General features: G+C 55.1%; 1 protein-coding gene across 1 annotated transcript in view; it reads left to right on the plus strand.

Annotated features, from left to right (window-relative positions):
- Nucleotides 1-19,576, plus strand: part of LOC119093388 (nephrin) — a 98,561-nt gene that overhangs the window by 65,403 nt on the left and 13,582 nt on the right. The window contains exons 3-11 of the mRNA XM_037216343.1: nucleotides 84-159; nucleotides 196-280; nucleotides 1,127-1,234; nucleotides 4,196-4,399; nucleotides 7,535-7,686; nucleotides 8,844-8,988; nucleotides 12,194-12,324; nucleotides 14,864-14,886; nucleotides 15,231-15,403. Of these exons, the coding sequence (XP_037072238.1) occupies nucleotides 84-159; nucleotides 196-280; nucleotides 1,127-1,234; nucleotides 4,196-4,399; nucleotides 7,535-7,686; nucleotides 8,844-8,988; nucleotides 12,194-12,324; nucleotides 14,864-14,886; nucleotides 15,231-15,403 (1,097 nt within the window). The remainder of the gene's footprint in view (nucleotides 1-83; nucleotides 160-195; nucleotides 281-1,126; nucleotides 1,235-4,195; nucleotides 4,400-7,534; nucleotides 7,687-8,843; nucleotides 8,989-12,193; nucleotides 12,325-14,863; nucleotides 14,887-15,230; nucleotides 15,404-19,576) is intronic.

The following is a 19,576-nucleotide window of genomic DNA, read 5'->3' on the forward strand; positions in this document are numbered from 1 at the left end:
CTGTTGTTCACCGTGCAACAGCGGTGAACTCTGTCCACTGTCCGCTGTCCTAGCTGAGCCGCCACCGCCGCCGTCTGCCGCAGTTTCGACGCTCGCGGAGGCCTGTCGTTTTCGGGGCAGTCGGCCGGGTCGGACTCGCGCGCCACCTTCGTCAGCCGGGCCCGGCCACCGGCGCTGCGGCTGGCGGCGGTGCAGCCCGCGGACGCCGCCCTGTACCGCTGCAGGGTCGACTTCACCTTCAGTCCGACCCGCAACCAGCGGGTCAACCTCACCGTCATCAGTGAGTGCTTCACCTCCCGATTTTGTGCCCGCTGGGCGCAGGCCTACGCCAGCGAGGTCGCGTGTGCCCGAACTCTCCAGGTCGGGGAGTGAAATCAAGCCTGGGATGTCGTGGAACAGCAGCAGCGGACGAACCGGCCGTTTTGTTGATGCTCACTGTCCAGCGTCAGTAGCCGTGTAAGTGTGAGGTCAGCGTGAGTGTTGTACAAGGGTTGTGATACGGCATCGATTTTACAACTGTGCTCTGTAAATTAGCAAGCAAAACACACTTTCATTCACCGGGGCCAGCGGCTGGACATTTATTGGACTACACACGAACATAGCGGAACTGTTGACATGAATTATGTTCAGGAATTATGTTAAGCGGCACCATAGATTACTGTCGGTAGCAGACCCCCTCAGGTGTTGCCAGATCATCCTCTGCGAATGGATTGGTCGCACCAGGCTCCGCTGGCGGCAATGGATGGGTCGCGCTCGGGTATTGGCCTGAAATTGTACTGTTGCCTGAGCACCGCGGGTTTCTACACATGTAATGAGCACCAGCGAAGTGTAATGTGTACCACGCTGTGAAACTCCTCGATTCAGTGATACAAAGATTTTGATCTGTGATGAAACAGGTAGAGGTGGGAGACATGGTAATTAGCTAATTATGTTACGGCTTTGTGGTGTCTGTTGACACGACTGCAAGTGCTTCATGTGCGCCAATTTTGCTAGCATTTCTTTTGCATCAGAAGCGACTGCAGGTATTTGCATATACAGTAGCATGTATACACGGTAGCCTGAATATCGCATGTCAAAGCTACTGTGTGCTGGTGTTGGCGTGTCACTGAACGCTGCTGCCCGGCAGTGCCGCCCGACCGACCGGTGATCCTCTACAATGGTCGTCCGGTGTCGGGCCTGGTGGGGCCGCTGCAAGAGGGAGACCCGCTGGAGCTGACGTGCCTCTCTCGTGGAGGTGAGCTGGCCGCTGATGCTCAGCCGTCTCTTCAAGAGCACCAACAATACGCAGCACAATTTTCCGCGCGACGACGGCTGAATGAGCGCGCTGGCGTGGCTATTTGCCGATGGGGCACACGGCTTCTCTCCTCGGCAACTTCATGCGTAACGTAGCAATTACAGGCTCCCCCATTTACCCGTCTTCTGTTGGTCGAAATGACCCATGACGCGGGCACGTCCGACTAATGGCTGCCCGCGCCACCTTATTGTCGGTCATTTCTTACCATTGCCGGACATTAAGCCAATAACATCCTTCGACATGGACAGTCAGCAGTCCCATTTGGACTCGGCCCGACTGCTCACAGCCCTCTGTCCGGTCTGTTACTCTCTGACGTGACGCTCTGATCCCCACAACACGCAGAACCGTCCGCCAACGTCGCCAAATGGAACACCGACATCAAATTACGGGCAACGACCGCGCCGACTGCGTAAAACGGACTGGTGTGCCGTGCAGCGGCTCTCCACACCCCGCTAAGTGTCGGGCCGCTTTTATCAAACCGCCTGGAGCCGCTGGAACCGCTGAGTGCCCCGAGTAGTGTATGTGGAAGGCGTCGTCCCGCTGCGCGCCGCCGCTCCCGGTGTGGGGGCAGCCAGAGGGGAGGGTAGGGGGGAGGGAAGACCGAAAGTGGGGCCTGAGACTGGTGGGGGCGACGATCATCTGCGATCGCGTCGAAGTACGCGTTACTTGTCAGCCGGTTGTCGCTATGAAAAAGTCAGGGTCATTACCAGGCTATCGTCAGAAACGGAATTGGGCATGCCAAGTGACATGCTTTGAACAACTGCCAATGTTGCCACTTTGCGCTCTGTTATTGATCATAATGGTATGGACAAACAGTCTCAAAATGTTCGCTGCCAAACAATTAAGATGCCAAGTTAATCGCAATATTTCACGAAAAGTAGACGTTAAACGTCCGTTTGGTCCTATAGCACACGCTTCATGAAGCAGTTCCCGGGGCTTCTTGCGATCTCAGCTCACGAGCGATCGGGTAGAGTTGTTCGGTTGATTTAGGGGGTTTTGACTTGGGAGGCTACATACCGGTGATCCCGGCTACTGGAGCATCGTTATAGACAGCTCATGGAGTGGAACATCAATCCAGACATATCTGGGAGATCAGTGACGACAGCAGGCGATGGCAGCTCCCCTCAATACACGGCGTCGGAGTATTGAAACACCAGCCGCACTGAGCGTTATGACCAGCGCCATCAGGTCCGCCGTCAATCTCCGCTAGACGTGCGACCGTGTTCTAAGGACACTCTTGACCGCAGAACTACACACGAAACCGCACGCCACATGACGTCACGTGACGTCACGTGACGTCGATCGGTGGTGACGTGTGACGCTGGTGGTGCGAGCGTCACTCGTCACGTCACACTGACGTCACCCGCCGGTGACGTCAGCAGTCGTGGTCGCGCCGGCGTGAACACCGTCCCAGCCCATCCCTTATCTATGCTCCGTCTTACATCTCCCCCACCCGCCCCCCGGTCGCCGCCCGTCTGTCCGACGCCCTTCTGCGGGCGGGAGATGACCCATCGTGCGACCCACCAAAATTAGCCGCCGCGTCAAGCACGGCCGTGTCAAAGGTCACCGTTCGGTGGCGTTCTCCGGGGTCAGCCGCCAACGGCCGGTGCGTTGCAAGTTTCTGAAGGCCGTCGCCGGCCGCGCCTGCGACCGCAGAATTATTCATCCGGCGACGACCCCTGGGAGCGGCCGTCGTAATTCGCACCGACGCCGGCCGAGCTCGGGGCGTGGCCATGATCGGGCTGCGGTCGGCCCGGTGTCTGACGGCGGCCGCGTGGGCTCCGAGCTCGGGGCGTGGCCATGATCGGGCTGTGGTCGGCCCGGTGTCTGACGGTGGCCGCGTGGGCTCCGAGCTCGGGGCGTGGTCATGATCGGGCTGTGGTCGGCTCGGTGTCTGGCGGCGGCCGCGTGGGCTCCGAGCTCGGGGCGTGGCCATGATCGGGCTGCGGTCGCCCCGGTGTCTGGCGGCGGCCGCGTGGGCTCCGAGCTCGGGGCGTGGTCATGATCGGGCTGCGGTCGCCCCGGTGTCTGGCGACGGCCGCGTGGGCTCCGAGCTCGGAGCGTGGTCATGATCGGGCTGTGGTCGGCCCGGTGTCTGGCGACGGCCGCGTGGGCTCCGAGCTCGGAGCGTGGCCATGATCGGACTGCGGTCGGCCCGGTGTCTGGCGACGGCCGCGTGGGCTCCGAGCTCGGGGCGTGGTCATGATCGGACTGCGGTCGGCCCGGTGTCTGGCGACGGCCGCGTGGGCTCCGAGCTCGGAGCGTGGCCATGATCGGACTGCGGTCGGCCCGGTGTCTGGCGACGGCCGCGTGGGCTCCGAGCTCGGGGCGTGGTCATGATCGGGCTGTGGTCGGCCCGGTGTCTGGCGACGGCCGCGTGGGCTCCGAGCTCGGGGCGTGGCCATGATCGGGCTGCGGTCGGCCCGGTGTCTGGCGACGGCCGCGTGGGCTCAGAGTCGAGGGTGTGCTGGTTTTGCGTTGATTGTGTGCGCGGTGAGGCCTAGATGGTGCTTGTGTTACGATGAAGTCGGCGTTGGGGTGATGGCGGCGTTAATGGCGTTTTGTCGCCCGGTTTACGGATGTATTCTGGAGATATGTTGGTCACGCAGTACTATTTGCTGAATTCCGTCCTTACCACCACTGCAGGGCAATTTCAAACCAGCTGGCAGGTTTTATCCAAATATTTCAAAGTACCGCACACGTGTCTCCACCCCAGCGTAGCCCTCTTGGTCTATTGTCCGCAGGCCGTCACTGACTAGTTACACCAGCACTGCTCCTGGCAACCGGACCTCGCACGCGTGCCGCACAGCGACCACGAGTCCATTGTCTGCTTAAGTGAGTTGCGGGAGCGAAGGACGGTTTGCGTGTTGCTCATGATAACGTTAACGTGCCTGTTTGCAGGTCGCCCGGAGCCACGGGTCACGTGGTCCCGTGACGACCTCCTATTGGACGACTCGGACGGACCGGACGGGTCAGGCCAGGTCATCAACGTGCTGCGACTGGCTCCTCTGGGTCGCGAGGACCTGCACACCCGGCTGGTCTGCTCGGCGACCAATAACAACATCAGCCGACCGGTCACCACCCAGGTCGTCCTCGACATGTACTGTGAGTGGTCCGGCCAATGATGACGTCACATATCGACATGTACTGTGAGTGGTCCGGCCCGTAATGACGTCACATATCGACATTTACTGAGTGGTCAGGCCCGTAATGACGTAACATATCAGCATGTACTGTGAGTGGTCCGGCTCTTGATGACGTCACACATCGGAAAGGGCACTATGTGGCGGCACGTCACGAAAATCCCGGACGTCATCCGGTATGTTTATTCGCTGAGACGAGCCACACATGGGGGATGCATTTTGTCTTAAAGAGGCCACGGACCATGAAGCCACGGTCAAGCTGCTACGACATCACTGAAATGAAGTGTTGAAGAGACATCGACGAGAGCAATGGTGCGTCACCAAACGTTGTCGTCTTAACTTTATGATGATGATAACGCTCACTTGCACGTCTTTTGGTCCTGAGACGAACACGGACTATCCCCATTAGGCAGCGTTTGACTGCGTGATTGCTGGTACATTCTGAAATGATATAACAACCATCATGTTTGAAAGCAGAGGCCATCACATATCATGTCGAAATAACAATACCATACATCACACGTTGACGACATAAGCTTAGGTTAGACAATTGTTATGGCGTAAACCATAGCTAGTCATACATTTGGAACATCGCCCTTTCGGACAGCCCCTGCTGCTCTACGTCACATTGACATAACGTACGCACTGTGAGTCGTTAAAGACAACATAAGCATGAAGCACCACACCTTCCGGCGCCAAGGCAAAAATAAGTGTCCGTGTTATGAGTCAACGTTGACGACTTTTTGCCCACCACATGTTTGATGGCGTCTCAGCGTGATAACAGGATTACACAAAGGGTATCTTCGAACTGTAAGCCGCGTCCGCCGGTAAGTCACCGGACATCGCCGTCACCAGCCGGTCTGGGCTCAGTGGTAACAGCGCCTGTCAGCCACGTCCGTCGGCTAGTCACCGGACATCGCCGTCACCAGCCGGTCTGGGCTCAGTGGTAACAGCGCCTGTAAGCCGCATGCGTCGGTTAGTCACCGGACGACGCTGCCACCAGCCGGCCTGGGCTCAGTGGTAACAGCGCCTGTAAGCCCCGTCCGTCGGTCAGTCACCGGACGTCGCTGTCACTAGCCGGCTTGGGCTCAGTGGTAACAACGCCTGCAAGCCGCGTCCGTCGGTTAGTCACCGGATGTCACCGCCACCAGCCGGCCTGGGCTCAGTGGTAACAGCGCCTGTAAGCCACGTTCGTCGGTTAGTCACCGGACGTCGCTGTCACCAGCCGGCCTGGGCTCAGTGGTAACAGCGCCTGTAAGCCACGCCCGTCGGTTAGTCACCGGACGACGCCGTCACCAGCCGGTCCGGGCTCAGTGGTAACAGCGCCTGTAAGCCACGTTCGTCGGTTAGTCACCGGACGTCGCTGTCACCAGCCGGTCTGGGCTCAGTGGTAACAGCGCCTGTAAGCCACGTCCGTCGGTTAGTCACCGGACGACGCCGTCACCGGCCGGCCCGGGTTTGCCTGTAACCGCGCCTGCTCATTGGTAGGCAGCGCCACTGCGTCGGCGGCCGATTCCCGACGGCGCGCCCGCCGCCGCAGCGCCGCTCCAGCGCGACCGGCCGGCGTCGATCGCCGGTCGTGATTTGGCAGTCGCGTCCCGCATTGTTATTGCAGTTGAGGCGGGCGGTCGTTTGTTCTCCTGTGACCGCATAGTTTGGCGCACAAACACGCGACGCCGGAATTAGCGCGTCACGGCCGCGGCCGCGCCCAAATGAGCGTAACACGTGCAGTGAGAAGCGAGAGTCGTGACGCGTCGGTGCGGAGCTGCTAGCCGACGGGGCACGATTACCGGACAAAGTTTTGCTGCGAAGTGAGTCGTGGTGAAATGCTCTAGAGTCACGATCATCAGGGATTCGTGTGACTGCGGGTAAACAATGCTCGCTTTAAGTAGCTATGAGCTTTTGGGTGGTGTGCTTTGCCCCTCGCGCTGAGTCACTGTTTTTCAAGCTTGGTGTGTTGATGCTTGCCGGTATTTGTTTACGGTTCCGTTGAATCGACCTGTGAAGAGTCGCGGGCACGGCTCAGCGGAACACACGTGCGACGCTATGGGTGGCGGGCTGGCGCGCGAGGAATTGCGTCGCCTTACCGGCTCTTCGAATACTCAGGTCACTGAAGCTGTGTCAGGGTGTTGTGCAGGGCAGAGGACGCTGACCGCGTGCACAGCTGGGATCGTTCACTATTATATATATATATATATATATATATATATATATATATATATATATATATATATACTCAAGTGGAAAGAACAAGCAAAGCAAACCGTCGAATTCCGTGCTTTTCCCTCACCATGTTGCGCAGAAGAGATCCCACATAGCTGGAGAGTGCTGAGGAAAGTTGGTGTGGCAAAGCTTCCGAAATGAGCGTCTTTCAACGGCGAAATGTTAAAATGACGCTAATTGCAACGAAAGTTGGCGTTGCCACCGTCAAACCAGTCGCAGCATAATCTGTTCTGTTCGGTACTCGCTGTTCACCGATGCTCTCTACCACCCTGCGAGGACACCCTGTCTGACTGTCCTCGCCGCGTTGTTCACACCGCGCCGTCGGCCGCTCGGCACCTGACCGGCCGGCGGCGGTGACCGACAGTGATCCCCGACCGGCCGGCGGCGGTGACCGACAGTGACCCCCGACCGGTCGGCGGTGGTGACCGACAGCGGCCGCTGACCGGCCGGCGGCGGTGACCGACAGTGATCCCCGACCGGCCGGCGGCGGTGACCGACAATGACTCCCGACCGGCCGGCGGCGGTGACCGACAGTGACCCCCGACCGGCCGGCGGTGGTGACCGACAGTGACCCCGACCGGCCGGCGGCGGTGACCGACAGCGGCCCCTGACCGGCCGGCGGCGGTGACCGACAGTGACCCCCGACCGGCCGGCGGCGGTGACCGACAGCGGCCGCTGACCGGTCGGCAGTGATGACCGACAGCGGTCTCTGACCGGCCGGCGGTGATGACCGACAGCGGTTTCTGACCGGCCGGCGGTGATGACCGACAGTGGCCGCTGACCGGCCGGCGGCGGTGACCGACAGCGGCCGCTGGCCGGCCGGCGGCGGTGACCGACAGCGGTCGGCCTTGACCGACGCCCGACGCTGTTCCAGTTCGGCCCCTGAGCGTCACCATTCTGGGCTCGGCCCGCGCGGCCACGCTGGCCGGCCAGTCGTACGAGCTGGTGTGCCAGGCGTACGGCTCGCGGCCGCCGGCTAACCTCTCCTGGTGGATGGACGGCGCCGCGCTGGACGGCGGTCGGACGGTGAGCGGGCCACGGGGCCGACCTGCACGCGCCAGTGGTGTCGTCGCCCAGAGGCTGGTTATTGCTGCTCATGCCATAACTGGGGCCATTTGTACTGCTGGGTGTTTGCTCAGTGCGTATTACTGACGCCCGCAATTTTGCTCATAGTCTTAAGAGTACAGTGTTTTTGGAGCTAAGTAGAAGAGTCTGATACGCACCATACATATTTATTGACGTAACGTTGTATTTTCCTTTGTTTGCTTTTCGTTTTCCATCAATCTCTTCTAGATTTGCAACAGACCAATTTTCCAAGAATAATTTCCATTGTGCTTGCCCTCTGAGCTGCATTATGAGATAATTATGTTTGTAATAAATGGGCTAGGGGAGTGTGGGTGTAAATCCTGCCTGATTTAGTTTTACATTGCTCAGCCAGCGCTTCATAAACATACTTAGTTTAAACAATATCCAGCGTGTCTCACATGCTGGCACAAAAGAGAGTTGGTTGAAATTGATAATTTAAAAAATGATTGCTTTCAAAACTTGCATGGTGTTGCGGTCGCAGTTCATAAACTGGCTGTTGTTTCCTGGCGTGAAACACATAGTTTTGCAGGGCGATGTCGAAATACCTCCGCACATTGTCATCCACTCGAATTTTGTCGCGGTACTTAATAGGAAGTCCATCCCGTGCGGTTCAATGGATTCACAGCAGACTTTGCAAAACAACAATCGAGGATTACTTGTCGAATCGGTGATTGCTTTGTTTGATATTGGAATGATTCCCGACTCGCGTTGCCACGTTGGAAACTGTTAAGCCGGATTCGAGTAGTTGACTTATAAACATCAAGCTGTTCCTGTCCCTCTGCCACTTGGGCGTCAGCTCGTTCTAGGCTTATGCGATATCAACCGTGGTTCGTCCTATTGCATTTGAAGGGAAAGATCGAAACGAAAATCGAGCCATCCCTCAAATAAGTAGGTCGGAGGATCAATTAAACCGGTCATTCGTTCTTGGACGCGCGCGCTTTGGTGACTTGACTTTGCCGGACAAAACATCGTCAATATTATTGTTGCGTTATGGCCATTGACACCTTCAGAATGCATAATCGGTACATGGTATGCCTATTGATTCACTCCCTAGCTCTTGGTGCATGACATGTCTACGTATCCCTCTCTTTCGGCAGGAGTCCGGACTGGGCAACATCACCAGCAGCACGCTGCCCTTCAAGCCGCGCCCCACCGACAACGGCAGGGAGATCACGTGCAGGGCGGAGAACAGCTTAGTCTCCGGCGGTACGATCGAGGATAAGAGGCTGCTCAACGTCAGGTGTAAGTAGAGAACGACCGCCGGCTTACGTGGTCTGACGTCCTCTGCTTACAAGGTAGACGTTGTGGCGATGCGTGCCTACACATTATGCAGCGAGGGGACATATCTCAATCACATTATCTACGCATTATTCACCACGGCACATATCGTGTAATGCTGCGAGCTGGCATCATACGATAGGTGCCAACACACATGATAGCGATTGCAATGTGTTGCCAATATCATAAAATTGCAACGACGCCCACATGTTTCATTTCACACTCAGTTTACCGCACAAATTGTTGCTAAAATGGTGTTGGGATAGAGTTTCCTGTCAAACACGCTTTACTGTGCGGCACTAACGCCATTGATCAATGAACATTGCCCGATTATCTATGGACACCGATCAATGATCATTATCAGAAACGCGTCTTCAATCAATGTTCCCGGATCCGGAGCCTTTCATCAAGTGCTTTGGTGACATTTGTAATCTATGGATGGGATCCGTGCATGTTACCTAAATGTGCTGGAAAGTATCCACTGCTACGGAGGGACGATGCTGTATGTCTTGCAGTATTCACAGAATTATGCGTAATGTCGGTTTCCTTAAGCTGATATAGCGTGACAAAGTAGAAATGACGACTAGATCCGGAATCAATAGAGCTGGTTTAGCTGTCGCTACCACCTACAGCGATATGCCGGCAATGTCCAGCTGTGGTTTACTCTCTAGCTGGATAGAACACTATCACAGTGTTATTTGCATGGTCTGTCTTCCGAATCGATGCCTTTATGTGGCTCATTTCAGACATTTGCAAGCTGTTAGCTCATCTCTGTTAACTGCGAAAAAGGTGGTAACGATTCGCCAATCTCCTCCTGGTAACATGCGTCTACACCTGAAGCACGATTCCACACCCCAAAACTATGGTCTTGTAGACCCTCGATTTCATAACGATTCCAAGTGTGCTACCCACGCCCGCAGCTGGCGCCGTGGTGGTTTTGGAGTGTGTTGGATAGCCAGGACGCTGCCGCTCCCGGTTTAGACACTAGACAGCCCCCTCCTCTCCCCGGAAGCTCCCTTTTGGAGCCTTCCCGGTCACCGCCGCAGAGCCGCGCGCTCACCCATCTGGGCCCCGAGGCATTGTAACGAGACATATCCATCTCCATCTTGCCATGCGCGCCTCCGGCGACGGTGGCCGGGCCGGCGCCGCGTTCGCGCCATTACTCCGATTGGGCGCGAGACCGGTCCGGGCTCAGGAGCGCGCCGCGCCCCCGAGTGCGATCGCTCATCTCAGCCCCTCGGCGACCGTTTGTCCCGCCTGTTTGCATACTGGAAACTTTATAATGGCCGTCTCGCAGGGGTCGGCTTTTTGTGTGGGTGGGCGCTGAAGCACGGAACTTTCTATGTAGATGCTATTTTCTGCGAGGCAGCGCTAAATGCGGCAGTTTATGGACGGTATGGTGTTTTACATGCTGACTGCTTCGAAATTTATCGATCTCTAGGATGTTCCTGACCCGGTCGCAAACTTACTCTTGTTTGCCAATCAGCTTACAAGCGAGAGGAGTAACGGTACGAGGAGTGTGCCTGGAGGTCTCAGCTGGTTCCACCGGATGTGTTCTACTTGAATTGTACTGTGTGCAGTAAAAGAACACAAAAAACGCGCTCAAAAGTTACCAGGCACAGCCTCCTGCGACCCCTGTGATTGTTGCGCTTTTTTCGGCGGGGAGCAATAGGCATTTTCTTTCGCATTGTCTGCAAGTGAATAATTAATGAGCACGTGAAACGGTCCCAGATACGTCAAACACATTCTAGAACACACTGTATTTTCTTGATTTCTGCGAGAGAGGGTGAGGATACTCTGTCGATGGCCGTTGAGCTTCGATGTGACCACAAAAGAAGAAAAACAAGGATTGTTGACATCCGAATGGCTTCCCAAAAGTGGAGGGAAGGTGAGGCAGTCCCGATCTTTAAAATAGGCAACTGAAAGTCCCCAGCGAGCTGTTGCCCAGTGGGCTTTACTGCTGTTTCCTCCAATGCGCTTGAATTTTTGTCAAAGACGCACTAATGAAACACTTAACGGAGATCGGACTCCTTCATGTAGCCCAACAAAGATTCCTCCCGAAGCGTTTCTGTAACACCCAGCTATTAGAAGTCATGACAGATTGAAGCTCCGCGGTTGGGACGGGGTGCCGGTGGACGTAGCGTACCTCAACTTCTATAAAGCATTCGACTCTCTACCCCAGAACCGACTGCTCTCTAAGCTCCATGCGTACGGTACGCGAGGCAACTTGCTGCGTTAGATCAGGGCCTTCCTAACTCACAGGAGGCAGAGAGTACGAGTCCTGGGCTGGAGGTCGGATTCGGTCGATGTCATCAGCGGCATCCCACAAGGGTCAGTTTTGGGACCAACGCTCTTCATCGCTTTCGTGAACGGCCCACCTGATCAAGTGCAAAGCGCGGTCAAGATGTTGGCGGATGACATAAAGGTGTGCTGTCGCGTTCCGAGGCCCCTGACTGCGTCTCCTCTTTATGTCGACCTTGGTGGAGGAGTGGCTGCTTTATTCGATCTATCAAAGTGCAAAGTAATAGACATCGGCACCTGCGGCTGGTCAGTCTAGATGGCTGGTCAGATATGCTTCACTGAAAATACATATTCTTTGAGAAAACCTCAACTGCAAAAGCAGGAAGCATTGTCATTGAGAACTCGAGCAAGCTTGTCGAATACCAGCCATGAATATCTAAAGCTGCAATTTTCCAGCAAACGTTCAGCGCATTTTCTCGCTGGTGTTGGGGCTGATTGGGTACACTCAGCATGTGTTTGGCACTCAGTCAATAGCACCACTTGAAACCTCGGTCGCTATTCAGACCACTCACTGCAGAGCGGCTGTGGCTGCCAGTCTCGAATAAAACGCGTTTTTTTCTGAAAGCGGTTCGTGCCTCACTTTGCGTATTTGACTGCCGAACGCAAAATATCCGACACAGTTGCAGCAGACGTTTACTTGTCGCTACTTTTTTGCCCCCAACATTTCAACAATATGATAACGATTATATTTTTCATCAGGTGGCTGTCGAGAAGCCCATCTGAGGCTGTTTTTCCAAACGGTAGCGCTATCCGCGAACATGCACTGCTGCACACGGTCCAGCGGAGACTGCATCCTCTGACTGGTGGTGGCGCGATGGGTGACGTGGGTGGCCAGAGCGGGTGACGCCGACCGTGCCGTCCCCCTCAGATGCGCCGATCGTGGCCGTGAGACTCGGCTACGCTCTGGACCCGGACGACATCAAGGAGGGTGCCGACGTCTACTTCGAGTGCCTGATCCGGGCCAACCCGGCCGTCTACAGCGTCGTCTGGTCACACGACGTGAGTAGCCGCGGTCCGGCGCAGCGTGTCAGTCTCGTGGTTCTCCGCCTCGCTTTATGATGCAGGCAGGCAGCCTCAATAGGACGTGTAGAGAGAAGTCTTAAAGCTCACCTGCTCCCTAGCGTTCGCGTCGCAGTACTTGGACCTTGTCTTTAGACTATACCCCACGTCGGGTGCGCACTGTGGGGCATGCTAGATGATGTGATCGCAGGCGTCCACGTGGGTATTGCTGGGTCACTTCCTGCGCCAACGCATTCACTTCAGCTCCTCGCACACTTCGACTTCATTCCGCTTCACCTCGCCTCACTTCACTTCGCGGTGAATCACATGTCAGGCGACGTAACCATGAGGCTGGTGAGCTAAACCCAGCAATGCTTTGCCTGTCACTTTAATCCTACGAAATGTTTCCCCTTCGCCCTACGAATGGGGCCTTAGAGCCCCCCCCCCCCCCCCCTGAGATCACGAAAGCTGATAAAATCTACACACCTGTGTAAGGCTATGAGAAAAGCACGAGTGAATATCCATACATTTGACTTGTAATATGTCGTTCTAGGTTCAATACGTGAAGGTAATTATTTCAATGGCCCTTCAGCTGTACCAGGGATTAAATACGCCACATGAGTGAAAACTTGATGAAAAGATATAAGCAAAAGTTTGACCTAGCATGACCTTGAATTTCCGTTCTTTAAAAAACAACCGGGACGCTAGTTTTACATTACAGGGTGTTAAAAATTAGAAAAGGAGTCTAGAAAACCGCTTCGGCATGCCTTTCCCGCGATAAATAGGTTTACTTGCCTTTTCTAAGCGAAATGTCACCAACGCGACGCCGGGGAAAAGGTCATAAGGCACGAACAGTAGGGGTCGAAACCTTAAAATGCTTCTAACACTCTAAAAATGATTCAATGCAGGAGCCCAATATTCCAGCACTGTGCTCTAAACCATTCATAGATTATTCCGGGAAACCGCGGGGGGAGGTCTCGGCCTGCATCGTAGGGCGAGAGTATGTCCTCGCTCTGATGGCGACTGCGAGTCGGCGAGAGTATCTCCTCACCCTGATGGCGACTGCGAGTCGGCGAGAGTATACCCCCGCCCTGACGGAGATTGGGAGTCGGCGAGAGCATGCCTCCGCCCTGACGGGGATTGGGAGTCGATGCAACTCACGCGAAAGGTTTTCTCGAGATATCTCTCCGGCCTGTCGTGCAATCATATCCAAATTTCTGGTAGCCTCTGGGGCATTCATTGCGAATCTTTGACACGATAAACATCTCAATGGCGTTTCTGGTTTCTGAAAAGCGATGGTTTTTTTAGGAATACTGCACGGCAATCCACGCCCGGCGCGGGTGGCGAGCGGCAACGGACGATTCCACCGATCGCGTGCGGAGGCCCGTCGCTATCACTGTGCGCCACAAAACACATGCGGATCCCCGTCGCTATCATTGTACGTCACAAAACACATGCGGATCCCCGTCGCTATCATTGTGCGCCACAAAACACATGCGGATCCCCGTCGCTATCACTATGCGCCACAAAACACATGCGGATCCCCGTCGCTATCATTGTGCGTCACAAAACACATGCAGATCCCCGTCGCTATCATTGTGCGCCACAAAACACATGCAGATCCCCGTCGTTATCATTGTGCGTCACAAAACACATATCGATGTACTAAAAACTAAACGTGGAACACGTGCGCAAGTGTCACACTGCGACGTGGCATGGTTTCATAAATATTGGCACGTGAACCTGAAACGGTTCGATTTTACGAAAAAACGCTTGACCTGGACTAGTTGTGTTAATTAATGACACAGCAAACGGACGTGCATGATTAATCACGCAATTCCGTTGAGACCAATCCACTAACTTTTCCGAGGCTACATCTTTCTAAGTTTGAAAACAACAGGTGGGGATGGGGCGCATCACCCCTCTCCCTCCCCCTATCAGTCCGTTTAATGAAAAACTGCGAATCAGGGCGATGGTAAATTGACTCCAAGCTACTTCCATTCATGAAAGTAACTTGTCTTCTATTGGAGAGAGGCATGTCATCTAGAGTTATGCTTTTGCTCTCTCAGTGAGGGCGGAAATACTCTGAAAACATTCTAGTACACGTTGTTTTATGATACACCTCAAACACCCTAAAAAGCGAGAAGTCTTTGTCCTCTCCGAAAACATGTGATCAGCCAGTCAGTCTTATGAAACCCTGCTCTAGCTTGGCATACTCTTAACATGCCCTTAATGGATAACTAAGAACCCGTCTGTAGCACTCAAATGCCACCAGTCACTGGTCATCTTTCAACTACTTCTCTCCCTTTCACAGAGAATGTAGCGCGGTAAGCGCGTCGTATCCAGCTGTTGTTCCGCTCACGTGATTAGCCAGAGGCAGGGGTGGGGTCCGCTTGGGGTCTCAGCTCGTGGGCAGTACCTTACTCAGCCCCGTCGAGCGGAACGCTCGCTCGAGGCGAGGCGGGAGTGGGAAGTTGGTGGAGGCTGATGCGGCCGCCCCCGTCCAGCGAGATGTGCTTTTGTTAGCGATGGCTCTCAGCGTGGGTGCGACGGCGTGGCTTGGTGCGATAGGCCGGTGGGACAGGTGAAGCAGGATCATCCGAGCATTCATCACCAGATGGCACGGGGATGATCTGAAGAAAAGTGTAACAGCCATTGGTAGGACATACTCTCTTTAGAGAAAGATATGGAAAGACCAATTTAAGTGTTGTGTCTCAAGTTACCATGAAAAACTCGCACCCACACCAGGTTCCTTCAAGGGTAGCGCTGGTCGCGACCTTTGGGTTATTTGCTGGCGCAGTTTTACGTGTCGATGGCTGGCTGTTAAATAAAAACTTTGTAATTGTTCCCCGCGCGCCGACATGTGGCGGTACACATGTGAACCCCGTTTTCGTCTGTGTCGGCAGGAGAGGCCGGTGCGGGCCGAGCCCGCGCGCCGGCGTCAGCGACATGGTCAGCATCAACGAGCGCAGCCTGGTGATCCGCAACCTGAGCCGCCGCTCGGCCGGCGCGTACCGGTGCCGGGCGGCCAACCCGGAGGGCGAGGCTGCTGGCCGGCCCGTCCACCTCAGCGTCAAGTGTGAGTGGGCGGCGGTCGCGGTGGCGGGGGGAGGGGGGGGGGCGATCCGACGTCACGGGCGACGCCGGACGCGGGCCTGACTGTGACGCGGCGACGGCTCTCGGGGGTTCGTCCGCTCGCGCTGATATGTAGCAAGTTACCGACGCGTGCCGGCCGATGTGGAAACAACGCAAACTTCCGACGATCACCCGTCGACCAGAAGTCATTTATGTTGTACGACGGCCTGCCCCAGGGCGTTTGATATTGTTGTAACAGCAGTGTACGGTGAAGCTTGTTTCTGTTCTACAAACAGACATCAAGGCCCTAGCCTCAGTTGTGACAAAAGTGAACCAGGATGGGAGTCGCTAGGGTTTGACTGGAACGTTCGCCTCCTTTTCATAAAAAGGCGGTCAGAATGTAGCCTCAGTTGTACGAGTCAGCCCCAGAAGGCTTGCCTCTGTTGTATCAGCACTCTGTTGGCGCGGTCGTCTCTGCTGTACCGGCGGCTCACGGGACCTTGTCTCCGCTGAGCGCAGGCGGTCTGTCAGCCCCCTCCTCCGTGCTGTACCGGCGGCCCGCGGGACCCTGTCTCCGCTGGGCGCAGGCGGTCTGTCAGCCCCCTCCTCTGTGCTTTACCGGTGGCCCGCGGGTTTCCGCTGGTCTCAGGTGATCTGTCAGCCCCTCCTCAGCGTTGTATCGGCGTCCCGCAGTACCCCCTCTCCACTGGTCACAGGCGGTTTGTCAGTCCGTTCCCCCGCGTTGAACCGGCGGCTTGCAGGATCCTGTCTCCGCTAGTCACAGGCGGTTTGTCAGCCCGCTCCTCCGCGTTGTACGGGAGGCTTGCAGGCTCCTGTCTCCGCTGGTCACAGGCGGTTTGTCAGCCTGCTCCTCCGCGTTGTACCGGCGGTCTGCAGGACCCTGTCTCCGCTGGTCGCAGACGGTCTGTCAGCCCGCTCCTCCACGTTATACCAGCTGTGGACCGGAGCGTTCGTTTATATTGTATCGACGCATTGACGGCAGGGGGAGGGGGGGGGGGAGCTTGTCCCGGTGGTGTTGGCAGCTTGACAAGCGCGGCGCTGCCCCGTCGGCCTGCGCTTCGGTGACGGGGTCAATGTCTCTCCGACTAATGGTCCGCTGATCGATCGCCATCCTGAGGACGGCCGAGCGGCTGAACAGACCGACCTTTTCCTCACCGCATCCTGAGGACGGCCGAGCGGCTGAACACACCGACCTTTTCCTCACCGCATCCTGAGGACGGCCGAGCGGCTGAACACACCGACCTTTTCCTCACCGCATCCTGAGGACGGCCGAGCGGCTGAGCATTCCGGCCACTTCCTCACCGCATCCTGAAGACGGCCGAACGGCCAAATAAACCGACCACTTCCTCACCGCATCCTGAAGACGGCCGAACGGCCAAATAAACCGACCACTTCCTCACCGCACCCTGAAGACGACCGAGCGGCCGAACAAACCGACCACTTCCTCAACGCACCCTGAAGACGGCCGAACGGCCAAACAAACCGACCACCTCCTCACCTCATCCTGAGGACGGCCGAGCGGCCGAACAAACCGACTACTTCCTCACCGCATCCTGAAGACGGCCGAACGGCCAAACAAACTGACCACTTCCTCACCTCATCCTGAGGACGGCCGAGCGGCTGAACAACCGAACACCTCACCGCATCCTGAGGACGGACCAGCGGCCGAACAAACTAAACACTTCCTCACCGCATCCTGAGGACGGCCCAGCGGCTGAACAAACCGACCATCCCCTCACCGTATTCTGAGGACGGACCAGCGGCCGAACAAGCCTAACACCTCCTCACCGCATCCTGAGGACAGCCCAGCGGCCGAACAAACCGACCATCTCCTCACGGTACTCTAAGGACGGACCAGCGGCCGAACAACCGAACACCTCCTCACCGCATCCTGAGGACGCCCCAGAGAGCTAAAAAAACGAACACCTCACCGCATCCTGAGGACGCCCCAGCGGGTGAAAACCCCGACCACCTCCTCACCGCATCCTGAGGACGCCCCAGCGGGTGAAAACCCGACCACCTCCTCACGGCTACCTTCCGCACATGAATTGTACCGCGCTGGTGAATTTGATGGCAGCATAGCACCTGAACGCTTGTTGATTGTGTGTTGTCCCTGCAATTTATTATACATTATATAAGTGTTAATGTTAACCCTTTATGTATTTGAAGATGGGTGTTGTTTTGATGGAATTTTTGGTTTCTGAGGTTCATTAAACCTATGGCTTTAAATTCAAAATAACTTTTAATTTCCGTTATTGCGGAAATTCAAGCGTACGTACGTTCCTCAAACTTCACTCAAACTCAAACCCATGTATATGTTGCAAGGCTTCACGTAGCACTAGACGTTTACGCCAACTTGAACTGGCTTTTGTTAACTGTAGCGATCGCAGACAAGTTGGAAAGATATCTTAACTACATGCCACATACGTTTTACATATATAGCGTACCTTTTGTGAGAAAAGTTGCTATAGAAACTTGTGGCCAGGTGTTCTCAGGCCGGTATTGACTGGCAATTATGTTTATGGATCATTTAATGGCTCCTCAGTCAGATTTTACGATACCGTTCGATAAAGAACCAGTTGCAAAAATATATAACCGCGGTGTAATGTGCGCCTCGGAGATTCCACTTACGGGGTACCCAGGTGAACACCAAAGCACGAACAGTCACTGGGGTGTTAGCTCGTAGTCTTGCTCCTCCCAAAATTATACGGTAATGCTTTTCTTGCCTGTATCCTATATGTCCACCTGGCAGACCGACCATGACGGTTTAAAATAAAATCAACAGCCTTCGGCCTCACGACTCATAAGACCGTTTAGCTGACCTCAAGGTCTCCGATGACGCTGCAGGTCACGTCAAACTGTAACATTGTGATGAATCTGTGAGCACTTGTGATTTGTGAGCGGCAGATCATTTTGAGTGCTCTGAGTCATAAATCACACGTATGTGTTACGCCATGTTGCAGAAACGAATCGCGTCTGGATGAATGACCTTAGGTCACTGTAGCCCATGCCGAAAAGAAGGCAAATCGTTCGATAGACCAGCATAAAGTGTCACTTATGATGAGTGGTGCGCATTTTACCAAAGTGCCAATATCGTCATTGTTTTCAAACTATCTCCTTGTCATTGCTCAGGTCAGGGACCATGCTAAGCCTGGATTTTGATGTTCAGGTTTAGTGGCGCCTCGGCCATGCCGTTCACTCGCATCCATTACCATTGTACATGGTATTCAGATGTTTCAGTGTAATTGACTATCTTTGCGATCTACATGCTCCTGCCGTCACTAATTTGTAATTTGTCAGAAACAAAGTTGATCGGATTTTCTGCAGTAATTGTGCAGTTCTTGCTAAAAATAGTTTCTTACGAAGGGAGTAATCCCAACACTCCAAGATACCAATGCCACTTTCAGCGACGACTTGAGTCGGTAGCTTTAACGCGGCGCTTAATGCCGTGCCATGGCCGCTCCCCACCTCAGCTTGACTCTCTACAAGCCGTTGTCAACTTATCAGCGTAGAAAACTTGACTGAGCTCGGTCTCTTGTACTTAGCCTGCACGCCTTTGCTGTTGTTGCTACAGGGGAGCGATTCATTTTTGGACGCGTCCAACATTGTAAAGCCGTCTTTATATTAGCGTTGTGGAAGCAACACGCATTTCATAACCTATGACGCAATATATGGATAGATAAGACAACCGGGCTGGGAGCATCTTGAAAGATTTACCTTCGCTTAGTTAGTTGTCAACTCTGACCGTCCTGGAACGGTTGATGAAGCACAGTGTCGTTAACGCGAACACGCGCGTCTGGCGCACAGTGGTCAGGTTTTCGACGATGGCGCCTTATCGACTGAGTTTGGTGACGGCTGGAATCATTAAGGTTACTGAGTGCAGGCGTGCGGTCGACTCCGGCTCGAGTCGACTGAGTTTGGTGCCGGCCGGAATCACCAAGGTTGCCGAGTGCAGGTCTGCGGTCGGCTCCGGCTCGAATCGCAGTTGTGTCCAGAATCACCGTAAGTTCGGAATCACTGGACGTCAGTCGCATTAGTTGGAATTGACCCCCAACAAAAATGCTTGAGTCGGATTTAGAGTTCAGTAAGTTATGTAGGCTAAAACCATCACTAAATCAGCTCATGGACCTTGAGATAAGAAAGGAAGGCCACCAGC

The sequence above is a fragment of the Pollicipes pollicipes genome, unplaced genomic scaffold (assembly GCF_011947565.3).
Source record: "Pollicipes pollicipes isolate AB1234 unplaced genomic scaffold, Ppol_2.1 Scaffold_4002;HRSCAF=4701_pilon_pilon_pilon, whole genome shotgun sequence".
NCBI classification, from domain to species: Eukaryota; Metazoa; Arthropoda; class Thecostraca; order Pollicipedomorpha; family Pollicipedidae; genus Pollicipes; species Pollicipes pollicipes.